Source organism: Tachysurus vachellii, chromosome 20 (assembly GCF_030014155.1).
Source record: "Tachysurus vachellii isolate PV-2020 chromosome 20, HZAU_Pvac_v1, whole genome shotgun sequence".
Taxonomy (NCBI): Eukaryota; Metazoa; Chordata; class Actinopteri; order Siluriformes; family Bagridae; genus Tachysurus; species Tachysurus vachellii.
The window spans coordinates 4,946,900-4,963,071 of NC_083479.1; the positions used below are offsets into that span (position 1 = coordinate 4,946,900).

General features: G+C 40.2%; 3 protein-coding genes across 5 annotated transcripts in view; 1 reads left to right on the top strand and 2 right to left on the bottom strand.

The window, feature by feature from the left end:
* The first annotated feature begins 105 nt into the window (after positions 1 to 105).
* On the top strand, positions 106 to 3,998 carry LOC132863065 (RING finger protein 122). Its single transcript, XM_060895626.1, has 6 exons — positions 106 to 329; positions 865 to 1,015; positions 2,716 to 2,761; positions 2,836 to 2,877; positions 2,974 to 3,056; positions 3,440 to 3,998. The coding sequence occupies exons 2-6, from the start codon at positions 885 to 887 to the stop codon at positions 3,543 to 3,545; spliced, it is 408 nt and encodes a 135-aa protein (XP_060751609.1). The 5' UTR covers positions 106 to 329; positions 865 to 884; the 3' UTR covers positions 3,546 to 3,998.
* Positions 3,798 to 7,501, bottom strand: ppiab (peptidylprolyl isomerase Ab (cyclophilin A)). Its single transcript, XM_060895625.1, has 5 exons — positions 7,334 to 7,501; positions 5,296 to 5,326; positions 5,112 to 5,200; positions 4,850 to 5,022; positions 3,798 to 4,438 (listed from the first exon to the last, which is right to left on the bottom strand). Exons 1-5 carry the CDS (start codon positions 7,400 to 7,402, stop codon positions 4,306 to 4,308), a joined length of 495 nt encoding a protein of 164 aa, XP_060751608.1. The 5' UTR covers positions 7,403 to 7,501; the 3' UTR covers positions 3,798 to 4,305.
* A 945-nt stretch (positions 7,502 to 8,446) lies between these two features.
* Positions 8,447 to 16,172, bottom strand: part of zmiz2 (zinc finger, MIZ-type containing 2) — a 32,388-nt gene continuing 24,662 nt past the window's right edge. For 2 of the 3 annotated variants that reach the window (XM_060895445.1, XM_060895446.1), the window contains exons 8-19: positions 15,916 to 16,017; positions 15,421 to 15,589; positions 14,809 to 14,959; positions 14,054 to 14,264; positions 13,609 to 13,714; positions 13,368 to 13,525; positions 12,947 to 13,014; positions 12,464 to 12,532; positions 12,128 to 12,372; positions 11,611 to 11,780; positions 10,951 to 11,178; positions 8,447 to 10,859 (exon numbers count right to left, since the gene is read on the bottom strand). In XM_060895445.1, the coding sequence (XP_060751428.1) occupies positions 10,752 to 10,859; positions 10,951 to 11,178; positions 11,611 to 11,780; positions 12,128 to 12,372; positions 12,464 to 12,532; positions 12,947 to 13,014; positions 13,368 to 13,525; positions 13,609 to 13,714; positions 14,054 to 14,264; positions 14,809 to 14,959; positions 15,421 to 15,589; positions 15,916 to 16,017 (1,785 nt within the window). In that variant the 3' untranslated portion in view covers positions 8,447 to 10,751. The remainder of the gene's footprint in view (positions 10,860 to 10,950; positions 11,179 to 11,610; positions 11,781 to 12,127; positions 12,373 to 12,463; positions 12,533 to 12,946; positions 13,015 to 13,367; positions 13,526 to 13,608; positions 13,715 to 14,053; positions 14,265 to 14,808; positions 14,960 to 15,420; positions 15,590 to 15,915; positions 16,018 to 16,172) is intronic. The other variant, XM_060895447.1, reaches the window with a different exon arrangement.

Consider the following 16,172-nt stretch of genomic DNA (forward strand, 5'->3'; position numbering starts at 1 on the left):
ATCATCACGTTTCAAAACAAAACTCTGATCAGATGTGATGACACGTTCTGTGAGGGTTTTTATATGACTGTGTTGCATAACCTTCCCCTTTCTACTGCATGAGTTGAACACAACGCCGTCATGGCAGCAACGTCAACAGTAGCATCATTAGCATCATTAGCCATGTCGTGACCACATCCCCCGCCTTCTTTCATCTACACATGGACCCTGGATAACAAATACCCGAGACCTGTCGCTGTAGAATGCCTTATTTTCAAAGATATCTATTGAAATATTTAAAAACAGAGGCTCTATCTTCATCCAAACTCTCGACGGAGCCTTTCAGAATGGTGAGACTGTTAGCAGCGCGCGCGCACACCGCAACAGCTCTTAGCTAAGTGGCTATTTTAGTCAAATGGCTTATTATTAATTATTTAAACGGCGGCAAATAATAATAATAATAATGGGGAAAATGTAAAGTTTTTAGTCAAGCAGCCGTGTAGTACTTATTAACTTAAATAAAATACAGATATCCTACAAAAGACCTTTTCTGTAATTCATGAACAATGAAAATAATGAAAACAACACAATAGAAAGACTATAAAAGCTGTGAAATATATATATATATATATATATATATATATATATATATATATATATATATATATATATATATATATATATATGAATTGAACTGATGTTTAAATGAAAAATGAATGTGCTGCACATTTTCCCATCATTGCTATTTGTCTCTAAATAAATAACATTAACATTAGTATCAAATAGCTGATTGGTTGAAATATTATTTTAAAAATGGTGTAATCAGTAATCTGACAGTACAAGCATCAGTCATTTCATATTTTTTACTCTTATTTTCTCTTGTAGGGCACCTTGAATCACAGAGGATGATCCTCTTCCACAGCACTATGCCTGCTGTTGCCTTTCAGGACCTAGTTTTGAATATTTACATAGTCATCTTTGGCACTGGGATATTCGTCTTCATCTTGAGCCTGACATTTTGCTGCTGCTTTATAAGGTGAATTTCATAATGCTTGCTTGTTGTCTGTATGAATACAGCATCATTGTCAGCTCTTGGTTATCAGCTGTTTAATGATATGATGTACCTTGGATCTAGTCAGTGCTTTTGCTATGTCCCCTGTTCTTTACAATATTTACTAGAGTAGTGTGTGGTTTGGGACGTAGCCACTGACCTGGTGCAAGCGTGCTGGGATTAGAAAGAAAAATATTTAGAGTTTGTGAAACACAACTGCATGTGCGCACACTCCTATTAGATATTGTCATATCGATCATTTGATATTTGATAGACACCAGCTCAGAGGGACTTCCTCTGGCCTGAGATACTTCCTGGCTCAAACAATTCAGCAGCAGATCATATCATCCCATCTTTTTCCTGTTGCTATTCTTGGCACTTAGCATTCTCAACGTTGACAAATCCATGTGGAAGGAAAAAAGTGAATAAGATTAAAATTTGCATTGTAATATTCTGTGTCTGAAGAATAAGTATAGGATTGTTCCGCTCTGCAGATGGGAAGATAAAACAGTGACACTGAGCTAAACTCTTTAATGATTTCATGTGTTGCAAACCTTTTATATAGGTGCATTACCTAGATACAAATTTTAAACTTTAAGCCTGTTGCAATGCAGAGGTTTTAGCACTATTTTACCATGTCTGGTAATGAAACAGGAAGGGAACACAACAGAAAAAAACACTGGCCAGATATTATTTGAACGATAGATTGTTTTAATCACATCTGTGACAGGGATGGTAGTGTGGGTGGTGTGAATGTATCTGGTACATCAGTGATTCTAGGATGTATTTGACTGACTCGCCCACTCACTCACTTATTGACTCACTGACTGCCTCACTGATTCCCTCACTGACTCCCTCACTAACTGACAAACTGACTCCCTCACTCACTGACTTGCTTGCTGAGTGTCCGACTGTCTCACACAGTGATTCACTTACTGACTGCCTCACTCACCGATTTACTAAATGACTGACTGTCTCAGTCACTTAGATTCATTAAGTAACTTGACAGACTGACTGCCTCACTCACTAAAATTGATTGACTGCTTCATTCACTCACTGGTCAGTGCCTCTGAATGACTGAATCACTCACTCATTAACTGTCTCATCCATTCACTGATCCACTTACTCAGTCACTAAAATGCCCCACTGCCTCACTCAATGACTCAACCATTAACTCAGATTAACTGACTGACCGCTTTGCCCAATGACTCGCCCTTTGACTGACTGATTGCCTCACACTCTGACTTACCCACTCACTCGCTCACTGACTGACGGTTTACCCCAGTGGGGATCTCCTGGCAAGTTAAGTAGCCTTTAGGCTCATTTCTACTACAGGGTCAGAATTTCAAAATATTGGTGTTTTTTTTTCACGTTATTTGCTAAAGGATATCCACTGAGTACTCATTTGTTTAGGCAACACACATAAAATAAATGATAAAATCTCCACACTAACAATTTATATACCTACAAATACGTACATGTGACTGAGAAAAAAAAGGAATTTCTAACCATTCATTGCTATTGAAAAAACAGCTATTTATATAACAAACGTACATTCCAGCTGGTCTACAGGGAAAAGAAGCCACGGCAAATGGTAGTTAGTTGAAATTGCTTAACACTTGTCTAATTATAAAGCCATTTTCTCCATTCCTGTCTTCCTGACTCATTGTGATCCTCTCTTCTAGTAAATTGCGACATCAAGCCCAGTCTGAGAGATTGGCCTACAAACTGGTAAATATGACTCAACAGACAACCTGCTGGATTAAGATCTGAGTGATCATGCTCAAGTGTCTTATTTCTTGCAGGTCGTATTGAAGGATGAGACAAAGCACTTGAATATTCATGGGGTGAGTTAAAAAAAAAACATTTAAATACCTATAAAATAAAAAAAAGGTAGTTTAGAAGTGCTCAGTAACCAGGCTGCTCGGTCTTTCATCCTTTAGCAAACATGCGCCGTGTGTTTAGAGGACTTCAGGATAAAAGACGAACTTGCGATGTTGCCATGCCAACACTGCTTTCACAAAAGGTAATCGACGCTGAAGGTCTCCGTTATGTTAATAACTCATACAGTATATTGTCATAAGTGCTAAAAAAAAAGACAAAGAAACCCACAGGTGAGTCTTAGCTTTCTGAAAAATGACAGTTCCTGATCTAATCCTGACAATATTCTGAACATAATGCCAGAGTTGTGATGGATCCTGATGTGGACTGGAGTTAGTGTTACAGCAATTTTTGACTGACCATTTCCATGCCTCTGCCACTAGGTGGTAGTAGAATTATTCATGGTAGAGTCAATAATCTGAGTGACTACACAACTGAAAATATTAGAAAATGATGGATTACATAAGATAAACCGAAAAGCCTTGATACTGTTGTAGACACTTGCATGTTATTGTTCCTACGTTGCAGGTGTCTGTTAAAGTGGCTGGAAGTGCGCTGTGTGTGTCCCATGTGCAACAAACCAATTGGTGCACCGAACAAGCACATCAGCAGCATACTGGATGAACTGGTGTAAATAACTAGCACGAGCAAACACCAACATAAATGCTCCAATGAGATGTTCTGCAACTTCCAGACTTGGAAAGGACCAAGAACAGCTGTGATGCCCAACACGTACACAGGCTGGTATTCTGGCAAATGGTAGGATTTAAACATGGCAGTTGAGATCATGTAAATAAAGCCAAAATAGCTTACTTCAAATCACTGATGTAGACTCTAAAAATGTAAAAAAAAAAAAAAAAAAAAAAAAAAAAAACCATAGAAACAATTAGTTTTCAAATTTATTTTCCTCTCAAAAGGCATACAGTGCACACACCTTGATTTCCTTTTCCATTAATTACAGCTTTTAGTTGCAACAGCTTCAACACAGTACAAGATTTCCAAAATGCATTAACTGTTTAAAAATTTCCAAATTTCAAGCATGATGTTTAATTCTAGTGCGGTCACTGCTGCCAGTTAGTGAATTTCAGCAGTGCCATTTCTAAAAATCAAAAACAACAACCAGTTTGGTCCTAGAAATTTCTAAAGAATTATATTCCATGGTTTGAAAAGCTTGATGCTTGAATAAACAAAACATTTAATGTTTGTGGCAATCATAATAAAGCATATTGAACAGTTTCTTGTTCCACCTTTAATTTTGTGTTAAACAAATGTTCTATTTACGACATTCTTTTTTTCTAACAAGTGTTTTAATAAGAATAGGAATGAGAAAAGGAAATTAAAGGAAGGGAAAGGAATGCACAAGACTGAAGCTAAGTGTAGAGTGGAAGCGGTATTTAAAGTTGGCCACAATCAGCGATGGTGACCTTGGCAGAGCACTTGCCAGAGTCTTTTCCATACTTTTCCATTTGTCTGACTACATCCATGCCGTTGACCACGGACCCGAACACAACGTGCTTGCCATCCAGCCTGTTCAAAGAGAAGAGGGAGAACATGAAACTTGGCTACAAGTTTTTCGTTTATGCCAAGCCATCCACTTTAAGAACACTGGTACATTCACTTAACCTTGAAGTGGACAGCTTACAACAGCAGGGTATTGTACACTGATTACAGGCTGTTGTTAAAGACAAATAAAACCATAAACCAGGTTTTCCACTATGAAAGTATTTTTGGGGCACTGATCACACCAACAACCACAGACTGGGATGCAGAAACAACAAACAAAATAGTGGTGATGGCTTAAAATAATGTTCCTTAATGAATAAACATGTTAGAATTAGAGCGTTATTAACAACATTTATAAGAAGTTACACTGCATCCACAATGCAAAGTTTAAGGAAATAAATAAAGCAAGTGAAAATTCTGAAGCCAAGCCCTCACCAGCTGGTTTTTTCAGTGCAGATAAAGAACTGTGAGCCATTGGTGTTGGGTCCTGCGTTAGCCATGGACAGAATGCCAGGTCCTGTGTGCTTCAGAGTGAAGTTCTCATCTGCAAATTTGTTGCCGTAGATGGATTTTCCACCGGTTCCGTTGTGATTTGTGAAGTCACCACCCTGAAGAGGCGCAACAGTGATTCAGAGCCAATCAATAACCCAAAATGAAAAATCCAGATCTATTTTAGGGTCAGACAGAAGGGCTTTACCTGGCACATAAACTTTGGGATGATGCGGTGGAAGCCAGACCCCTTGTAGCCAAAACCCTTCTCTCCAGTGCATAGAGCTCGAAAGTTTTCTATAAATACATTTACATGAAGAAACATTCGTTTTTAAAAAAAAGGGTCATTGGCCACAGGGGAGACAAAACACCAGAATAAAAATTCAACTCACCAGCAGTCTTGGGGACAACATCTGCTCTCAGCTGAGGAGAAAGAGAAAAAGGAAAGGAAAAAAAAAAAAAGGGGGGGAGAGAGAGAGAGAGAGAGAGAATGAGAATCAGAATACAGAAACCCTCACTGGTCTGTGAACTAATATCAACCATACACAAAGTGGCTGTGGCAAAGCCTATATATTTACATATATATTACTATATATACACTCTATATTTACATAAACCAGTCAGTGCATGTCAAAGTAACTCAGCTTTTCACCATTAAAAGCCACAAGAACCACAAACAGTAATGTGTTTATACTTTAAGCTTGAGGTCAATAAATACATTAACATTCCAGAATATTTCAAGGAGGATTTAAAGGGGCTAAAAACCATAACAGCAACAACGATTGACTGGATCATGTAAAGATCTACATGGTAAGCACATCAGCCCAGAGCCCGTCTGCATGTTGAATAGCTAGACAGGGTGGAAACCCAATACCTGAACTAAAGCACTAGAACACTACTTTACCTTTTATAACTTCGTTTGCTTGAAATGGGATTTTGGGGGAAAAACAAACAAACAAAAAAAAACCCTTGATTAGCTTATCGTGCACTTTAGTTCAGTGTAAATCAAAGTGTAGTAATTCGACCTAGTAATTTACATACGTTTCAGTGGTGGTAAATGAAGGTGTTTTATATCTTTTAATGACTGTCTTCACAACATTTCAATGAATCAGTGCAAGTCTGTGGGACATCAAGTCCTCACCCACACCGATCAATGCTGTGGATACAGTGGTGCGCCCTCTATCGGCTAAGAGCGATGTTCAGTTTTTTTCCAGGGCGTCAAATCGTCTCGGTTTACCAGCAGGAACCGACACTCCCTCACAAAATATTCATCTACACTGCACGTGTTACAGAGCAACGGTTTAGAATAACTAAAACCGCAAAAAATACTCGTGTATGCGTTAATCCATCTGGGCTTCACACACACATAATCAAGAAAAAAATGGATTATAAAGTGGCGTTAAAAGGTTTCTAGATGCTCACGAGACAAAAATACTGAATTTTCAGCAAGAGGGTCAAGGCAAGCCTGAGATGACTCACCGGAAAGAGTCGAATGCGCGTGAACTACACTCCACAACGAGGATTTACTAAGAACTAGATCGGTTAAGCATTAAAGAACACGTTTGTTTTTAAACAGAGCATATACACTGCTAGACAAATCAGCCGAATAACTTGTTTTGAGGCTAAATTGGTGGGATAAATCGTGGAACCCCATTCGGCTCTTTTGAAGAATCGTTTTCGGGCATGCGAGGACATGGAGGCTGAATTCGGGAGACGTCCTGCTGGGCTTGGTCTCAAACCCTTCAGCAGTAGCAAAATGTATTTATGCTAAATGATCTGATTGACGGCCACCAACACGGCTATTAATAAACAAACACTTAATATGAACGAGTTAGACAAAAAGTCGTGCAAAGAAACGTTCTTGCACAAAAAAGTAAATACATAAAAACAAAAACATTAATCTGAAGTCTAGGCTAAATCTAAAGCCACAAAAGAGAACCACGGAGCAAATATAACCAATTATGCAAAGCTGTGTAGGTTTAAGGCGATTCAAAATGGCACCTTTTCACGAGGATATAGGAATGAAGATGGCGTCGGTAATTAACTCAAAACGTGCACAGGAGGAAGCTCGAGACGAAACTTTTCCCGTCTTTCGACTCGGTTTAATACGGAACACGTGACATTTCGACGTGAGGCTGCGTACAAACTATATTTTCACGTCATAAAGTTAACCTTATAAAAAAAAAATAAAAAAAAACAGAAAAACGTGCGAAAGACTAAAAACGTTCATCACAACACACCGTTCTCACCGCCTACAGCCGCACCAGGTGCGTGTAAACAGACACGTGTGCAGTTCAACACGTCCTGAAATGGCTTTAATTCTGCATCCACACACGGAACAGTATCAGGATCCCTGTAGCTGTTAAACCGCAGCCAGGCGGCTCAACACGTCTAAACAAACCCTTCGTTTTTTTTTTTTTTCCTCCTCACCTCCATCTCAATTCTTCCTGCAGCTTTTCCATCGACGGTGATGTCAAAAAACACTCTAGGTTTGGCCATGTCGGACACAGACGTGCTTTTAAGCCTCTGCTATTAAAAGTTAAACGCAGGCGAGCCGTGAACAGGATGTAGCGGACCGAATTCTAAGCGAAAACTTGAATATATAGAAGCAGCACGGAAGCGGCTTCCTATTGGAACGTACGTAGATGTGAGAGCGTTGATTGACAAGCAGTACAGCCTATAAGAAGTGCAGACTATACAGCAGCGTTACGGTTATATCACGAGCCTGATTCTGATTCGGCTGTTGCGCTTGGCTTTAATGACGACACTACGTTTTATCCAATAAGCGTTGTGCGAAACCTGTAGGCGTGTACGTGCATATTCGCGCGGTTAGTGATGTGCGTGATGGCGCGAGGGCGTCGGCCAGGGATTAAATCCGCCATTATGGCACAGATCAGTGCGAAGAGCGCCAGAATGTTTATGAGCTATGAAAAGTATTAACTGGCGCCTCTGATTCATGTGTTTGTTATGAAGTTTGAATACAAAATACAGGTTAAAACACGAAGATGGTAGCCAAAACAGGGAAGTGTTTCTAGCTGAAGAACAAAAACAAACATGGACGCCATTGTACTGTATGTGCAACGCTTAAACACGTGGTTCTATAGGCTCCTGATGGGTTAACACGTGACTCACCTGTTTGATGCTTTCCTAATGGGACTTTAAATGAGTCCTACAGGAGTCTGGTCATTAGGATAGTGTGTAAACATAGTGCTTTAATGGCACTTTAATGAAACTAAAGGACCTCTTGTGATATTCACTGTAGTCTAATGATCAGTACTTCAGGCTAAGTGCCAGGAGCATGTGGAACATGGCTAAGGGGTCTGTGATGATGATTACATATTATTACAGTTGTGGAAATCACAGCTGAAGATGATCAAAGGTGTGTTTGTTATAGAGCAAGTATAGTTATTTAGCTGGATTAATCACCAATTCATTAAATCACACACTAAAAATATATAATGGATTTGGATAAATCTTAGTAAGCAGATTCCCATCTGGAATCATTTTTCCCACACAATCACAAATAACTCAAATGCAACAAGATGGGGATTAAGTCTTTACTTAAAAAACATAATGGAAATATTTCACATCTTTAGAAAAACAAACAAAAAAATGATTAAGATTATTCAAGTTTAATTCCATCATTAAAACGTAAAGGATTCACCTACACATGACGGTCAAACATTTTTTTTCTTTCTTTTAACAGTTGGATGAACAGTAAGTGTGACATAATTCTGGTCTCAAAGCTGCTCTTATTGAAAGCCTTCATGGTCACAGAACTGATGGTGAAATGTACTTTTTTCCATTTTTAATTTTTTTTTTTTTTTTTTTTTTAACAAATTCATAAACTTTGCTAGATAACACACATAAGAGATGCATACAGGTCCACCAATTATCTTTATAATTATTATAATAACAATAATTATATATAATCAAAAGATAAAATTGTATGATACACAAATGTCTTCAAAAACAATTGCACATCCAAGAACTCCTGACCCTCCCTGGATCGTTTAGGATACAGACTGCACACATAGCCAACAGCATCCAGAGAGCAATCATAAATAATAAAGTAAGACAAGACAGGAAACAGGGCAGCAGACTGTCCTCCTCTCTCCATCGAGTCTCTTTTTGTGAACTGAAAAGGAACAAGAGCTTTTGGGAAAGAAAAAAAAATCTGTCATAGTGTTTAAAGTGTATGCGTGTTTTATCGTGGGGTACAAAGAGTGTATACATCTGTAACAATAATAATCCTATATCTGTACATATTTTCAACACAGCTCCCTAATTGTTCCTCATCAGTAACAAGTGATGGGTACTGCCATTAAGACCAGGCTATCAAGAGGCCATCATACTGCAAAAATGAACAATCTGGATGTCAGAGACGAAATGTGAGACTGCAAAATTTTAGGCCCTGAATGCACTCTTAAAATAGAGTTGCATTTTGCGAGCTTGAGTGTGCATTTGTGAGAGAGATACCCTGTCTGAGATATGTGTCTGGGATGCTTGTGCTCTGCGAGACCTCTTGTTTTTGCCGAGTCCTTCTGCTGAGTGATGGGGGATATTGCATATCTAAAAGTAAACTAAAATAACCCGGTTCTTAGTAAAGGTAAAGGCTGTGTGGATAGAAAATGATCAGGATTAAAACTTTTGTCCCTTCTTGCGTGTAAGACAGATTTTACAATCAGCACAGGATTTGTGCCAACAGTGCAGGAAGACACCATTGTTGAAGGAGAAGAAGAACAAGCCAGGAGACAAAGAGCTGTGACCAGAGGAGTGCATGTGCCAGAAACACACTCGGTGTAGCTTGTGGTATGTCTGTGCATTAAGGTGTGCTTCTATTTCATCTTTGTAAATACACCCCCAGGGATTGAATGTTTTATTCATATCTACAGTGGCTGAGCAGGACTCAAGCCCCTCCCTCTAGACACAGGCAATTTTTTTTTAAGTTCTGCAAATGAGTACAGTACGTTTCTTTGATGCTACAGCGAGATATGCTTTGTGACTGCATCTCTAAACAGCAAGGCAAAGGACAAGGGCATGCAGGCTGGAAAGAGGCTCCTAACACAAAGTATACGCCAACTCCTGGACTTCCAAGTACAAATCTGGGAGATGGTGTGGGTGGGCATCAATGATAGCATGCTAGCTTACTGGTGGAGATTCCTTTTTTTTTTTTTTTGGAGGTAAGGCATGTCTGTGTCTTGTGTTTGCAGGGTCCATTGGCATTCCCAACATTTTACATGCATTCAAGTTACAACAGAGGCCAGACATAGGTTGGCTTTTTTGTTCTGATGTCATTCTTAAAGAGCACGTAGCTTTATCAAAATTCGGTTCTCCTTGTTATCGACAAATTCTGGATTTTTAAAGAATGTCAGTACTTCACAATCGATTAAATCATGATCAAGAATAAATGACAAATGGGCAAATTCCATAAACTTCAAATGCAATGTAATTTACACCAAGCACAAGTTAGACGTCAGATGAGGTGCTTTTCTACAAATGGATTTTGCAGGAGCTGGAAATAGAAGATGGAGTCGTCAAATTAGAAAAAAATAAAAAATAAAAACACAATAAAACCATGACGTTTTTCAGAGGCAGACTAACAGTAACGTCAAAGTCAGATTATATCTTCTGCACCTTCCTTGCTATGAGCATTTCTGCAGTTTCAAAGGAACAGAGCAGGCCAATAATTAGACTCAAATGTTTGCGAGGATTCCAATCCCTGATCCTCCAAACCTTCTTGTAGCGTGCTAAGAGTATGTACTGCTGTTTTTTTTTTTTTTGTTTTGTTTTGTTTTTTAAGGATGGTGTGGCGAAGCTAGAGGTTTTGTACAAGCTGTGTGTGAACTCAGTTGCTCTCAAACAGCGAGAGCAGGTCATCATTGCTGTTGTTAGGGAGGTCAGGAGGACCCAGGTAGGTCAGCAGCTCATCTGGGTTTGTTAGCTCTGGAAGCAGCTGGAGAAACAGAAGAGAAGAGACAGTATTAGGTTGTTGATCGGTCATGGATTCTGTCACAATCCAGATGACTGGTTGATTGGTAACTCACATCAAGGCCAGGTTCCGTTACATCGCCTGGCCCCCCAGGGCCCCCCAGGCCAAAGCTATCCGTGTGCAGCCGAGGATTCTGGTTGGAGTTACGTGAATGCATGGGTCCTCCTGGGCCGCCCAAGTTGGAATTGCCATGGAGAGGTTGATGCTGCTGTTGCTGCTGTGGTGGTTGCTGCTGCTGTTGGAGGGGGTTATGGGATGGGTCCATGCGACTCGAGTGAGTAATCTACAAAAAGAAAGAAAAAAGAAAAGGGAAGATCAGGGAGCGATATAAGTGATTATTAAACTGTAGGTGCCTACAGAGAAACAGAAAGTGTGCCTAAGAGAAGAAAGTTTAAGTGTGTGAAAGCTGTGGTTAAGAGTAGCAGCTGTCAGTGACATGGCTAACAGTGCAGCAGGTCATTCTGTCGCCTCCAGAACCAGTGAAGGAGCTCTTACACTCACATGCAGCCCACGGGGCCGTAAAGCCATCAGCTGCTTTCGCTGCATGATGCTATCGATGCAACTAATGCATGTCAGTGGTGTGAGGTATGTTTCTTTAACTTGCAGGTACAAGTTACTTAAGCCCAGAGTGGCATATGTGGATATTAAATTCGTACTGGCCAAAAGACATTCCAAAATATTTTTGTTCGAGGCACAAATGGTGTAGATTTGCTACCTGTCCAGACATGGGGTGCCCCACTGGTTTCTCAGGTGTCAGCAGACCACTGGGAAGGTCAGACTGGTAAGAGAGGGGCGGAGGACCCGAAGAAAACTCGCCCAAGGTTGGAGTGCCGGGGGCGTTGGGGAAATCTGAGAAGCCTGGCTGACTGGAATATCCCGAACCGGCTGAGACAAGAGGAAAGAAGAAAAAAAAAAAATACACTATCAGCATTCAGCCTGACAGTCAGTACTCAAGTTAAACAGGTGGACTTCATTATTAGAAACCGTCATTAATTGCTTATCTGTCTGTGCAGCTTTATCTTTTAAATGTTCTATCTACATTTTCACACCCACTTGCTACTTTTCTTCCATCTCACTACACCTATCGATCTGTATTGAAGAAGGTTTTACTGTTATTCCTCTAAAACACCTGAAGAAAGCAACCACAATGTTTTCTAACTGCCGCATATATGGCATCATGGTGGAGAGATGTAATGATTCTTCAATATGCGTGAGCCAAAATAATTAACAACCTTGACTGGGGTAATCTGGCGTGCTGCTGCTACCACCTTGTGGTAAGGACTGGTAGGGTGACGAGGCCGGTCCCAACGCAGCGATCATCTCCATAACACTGGGCAGGATCATGTGACTGGGGCTGAGGGTGCGACATCGTTTCAGAGCTGGACCGTCCGGATCCTCTTTAATATGTAGGTCAGACTTCACAGGGACCGGCTTCCAACTACACACTGGATCGATAGTGATCTCCTCGTAGTCCGAACTATAAAAACAAGTTAAAATTCAGGTTACAGAGCACTGGAGATCATTTCATAATGACGGAACTAAGGTCACAGTGAGGTACAATAACTTACTTCTGGATATAGATGAGAATGCCCAGCATATACTGATCCACTTCTAGTCCCTCCAGAAGAGCTGTCTTACTGCAAAAACCAGCACAAAACATTTGAGCATTGGACCATAGGAGTCCTTTTTCCTAACCATTGTGGTGATAGTTTTAGCTTTAACAGTAGTGTTGGTATTAAAGTGGTTGATGGATCATTAGATTAAATCACTTTCCTGTTATTCTGAAAGTAAAACAATGTGTTTTGCTTCTAGGGATTAATAAATTAATAAAGAGAGAGAAGAGAATAATACTGGTAAGGCTGCCCAGGTGAGTCAAGCTACGCTAAACTGCTTAGCTTATAGTCAATCTGATATATGATCTTTGTATTGATTAGAAAGTGTCTCACGGCATACACAAGCTTAGAATTAGTGAGACACTGCATATTTTGGTCTTGTGACAGAAGACATGAGTATTCTTTAGCACACAAAACACTGGATTTCTGGACTCTTACTTGCACACAGGACAACGCCAAGTCCCTCTCTCACAGTTAAGCTGCAGGTACGACTCCAGGTCAAAACACTGAGGGGGAAAACACAAGCACATAGAAAGGCACCTTTAACTAATCTATAAAGCATAATGTCTTGTTAAAGGTACATACACTAGTAATTAGAGCAACTAGTGAGCGGGTTACATGTTTACTCACCATTTTTATAGGCAGAGTTCTATGGAACCAATATACAAAAAAAAATATTTGGAGCTCAAAGAACACGCTGAACATAATTATCAGCTAAATTTTTTTTTTTTACAACAAACAGCCTGATCCTTATCCTAACCAAACATTGGCTGAGGTTGACTACATGGTTTAAGAAAACCCCAAATGTTATTTAGAGTACAAAGGTAGAAAGCAGGACTCACGCCCCTCATCCTCTCACCTGTATGTGCCTGCAGTCATGGCCCCGAGCTGGAAGTTGGATGCGTCGAAAAGTGATTGGACACTTGAGGGAAACCTTGATGGCCGTCTGCTCCACACCATCCTCGCCATTTAGCCCAGGAGTTCCTGGTATGGTTCCACTGCTGAAGTTCCTCTTGACTGGCAGCAGAGGGTGAAAATGATCAATGTAATATTTATTACACTATGTAAACGAAGGGTGAACTGGCAGGACTGGAGCTTACTTTTGGTGACACAGTGCTCGGCTGGAAGGAGCCTCTTCTTCATAAGACCCTGCAGCACAGAGCGCACCGAGGGCCGATGAACCAGCTGCAGTACGAACAGATGGGACTGGAGAGGAAAAGAAAACACACCTTGACAAAAATATATTATACTTAAAAAACATATCATACTATCCTGCCTATGATAAGTATAAGAAAATCAAATGTCCAGTTTCAGTTCTTCTTTACCTTGTTTCCTTTCCTAACACTTTGCTAGTTAATTTAGATTTAAACTACTATCACGTGCTCAAACTGTACTGTGTGTGTGGTTTTTAAAGGCTTTCTTCATATAAAAAAAAAAAACAAACAAAACAACAGTATTCATTAGGACAGAGCCCAGTGTTAGCATGGACCTAACACTTGTGTTCACAATAAAATCAATAAAAGTGTCAAAAAGCCAAACACTTACACAGCAACAGGCGGTGACTGTGATCTGGATGGTGTTCCGACCTGGCTGGCACACGTGTTTCAGGTAGAGAGGCTTGTGGGAGGTTTTGTTGTCGCCTCGCTCGATGGTGAGGGGCGTGGCGTTCACGCTCACCTGCACAGAGGCCGGCCAGTTGGTGTTCATCTGCCGGTCCTCATGATGGTAGCACTTAAATTGCAACTCCAGGTCTGGCCTAAACAAACAAGACAATCCAGTATGAGACATCAGTATACACAATGTGTGTGTACAAACATAACTATATCTTTCATTTTTTACTTAATAATAAGCAACTCCTATTTTAAATGACCAAAGACAAAAAAACTAACCACTTGTTTTCACCTGGCTCACAAAACCGAGGCTTGTGAACTAACCTCTACCCATAACAAATGTATATTTTACATTTTCTTCCAAAACTGTCAAGGGTAAAACTGCTGGCACATGTAAAGAGACGATGTGGAATATCCACAGTAAAGATACATGACCTTGTGCACTGTGCTTGTTGTCCTGTGCATTTTAAAAGCCACTGTTAGCCAGTAGATGATTCAACCTAGGGATAGCATGTGCTGCCACTAACCATGACTAAGATATACTTACACTTAGTATTTAAACACAGCGTTCATATACTAGATGATTTAGAAGCAATAAATATCCAAGAACATGACATAGCCAGACATAATAGGGAGATATGCTCATGCAGAGATACAGAAGCTTGGGATGGGATTGTTAGATCATCTGACCTCATCATGAGTGTCTTGTAGACGGAGTCACGCAGCTGGAAGACGTGGTTGCTGACAGCCAGGTTGTGCTCCAGCCGGAAGGGTTCCAGCACCACCCCGTCCCGAACGGGGAAAGTCAGCCGCAGGTCATCGCTTGGGTTTCCTGTAGAAACTGGAAGAGTTAGACAGCACACTAAAGAAGTGGTTTTTTTTTTTTTAAAACTGTATTTGTAGCACGTATAGATATATATTTGTAGCACATATAGAGGGTTTAAAAAGAAAAGAGAATCAAGGAAAAAATTGTTTACACAAAACTGTAAAAATTCTACAATAGCTAATATTAAAAAAATTACAAAAACACACACACACAAAAAAAAAACACCTTTCACAAGATTTATATAATGTCAATATGGCAAATGTGATTTTAGTTATCGTTTCGCTTGAGATCAACTCGGGGCAAATACAGCAATCAGGTTTATTTATCCGGAATATTTTTAAACAGTAAAAGTACATAGGGGCCATTTTCTAGTCGACTGAAGCATGTTTAGTAAAATAGCTTTATACAGTGAACTGCAGTTTACATGTAAGGAAGAACTGTGAGAAAATATAATGAGAATGCTTGAGCTCTGGTACCTGTAGGGGGCTGCATTGTGTTGATATTGGGCTTAACATCAGGGAGGTAGGGAGACTTTACATCCTGACCAGGTGACATATAAGGTGGCATTGAGCTACCAGGAGTCATGGGAGGAGTAGGGTTCCCTGGGAGGGGTGAGCTGGGGTAGCCAGGCATCGCCCTCCCAGGCTGTGAAAGGGGGGAATAATAACAGTGGTTAAAAATACACATCTGAAACAGTAAAACTGCTAACAGTAAAATGTTAACGTCACACATTCTGTTAATAACATTGCTAATAAAAGGTGGCCGCTTAGTCATATGCAAATGACATAAAGCTAACCCACTGCTTCAGTAAACACATTAGCATTTTTTGAGGAAGTGCTCCTCTGAGACCGAGCACACAGTGACAAAGTTCAACCGGGGCGCTTCTGATGTTGTTACATATTAACTGGATTCGACCTGAATGCAAAAACATATAACCATGGATAGAAAACAAAGAAAGAGGGGACACCGACCCCGTTCACAGCTCCTTGGTTAAACGTGTTGTACCCTCCACCTCCACCCACTCCTGTGGCCAGACTCCCATGGTTGTTGCCTTGCCCGTTGAACTGATCAGCCTAAGAGACAAATCATTATAACGTCAGTCTATCAATATATAAACGGTTATGTCAGTATAGAATATACAGTATTCAGTCATGAATGATCATCTTACATGACTGCCATTTTGCTATTACAGCAGTTACAAGATCTTTGTATGTTCACTCAGGCAGTG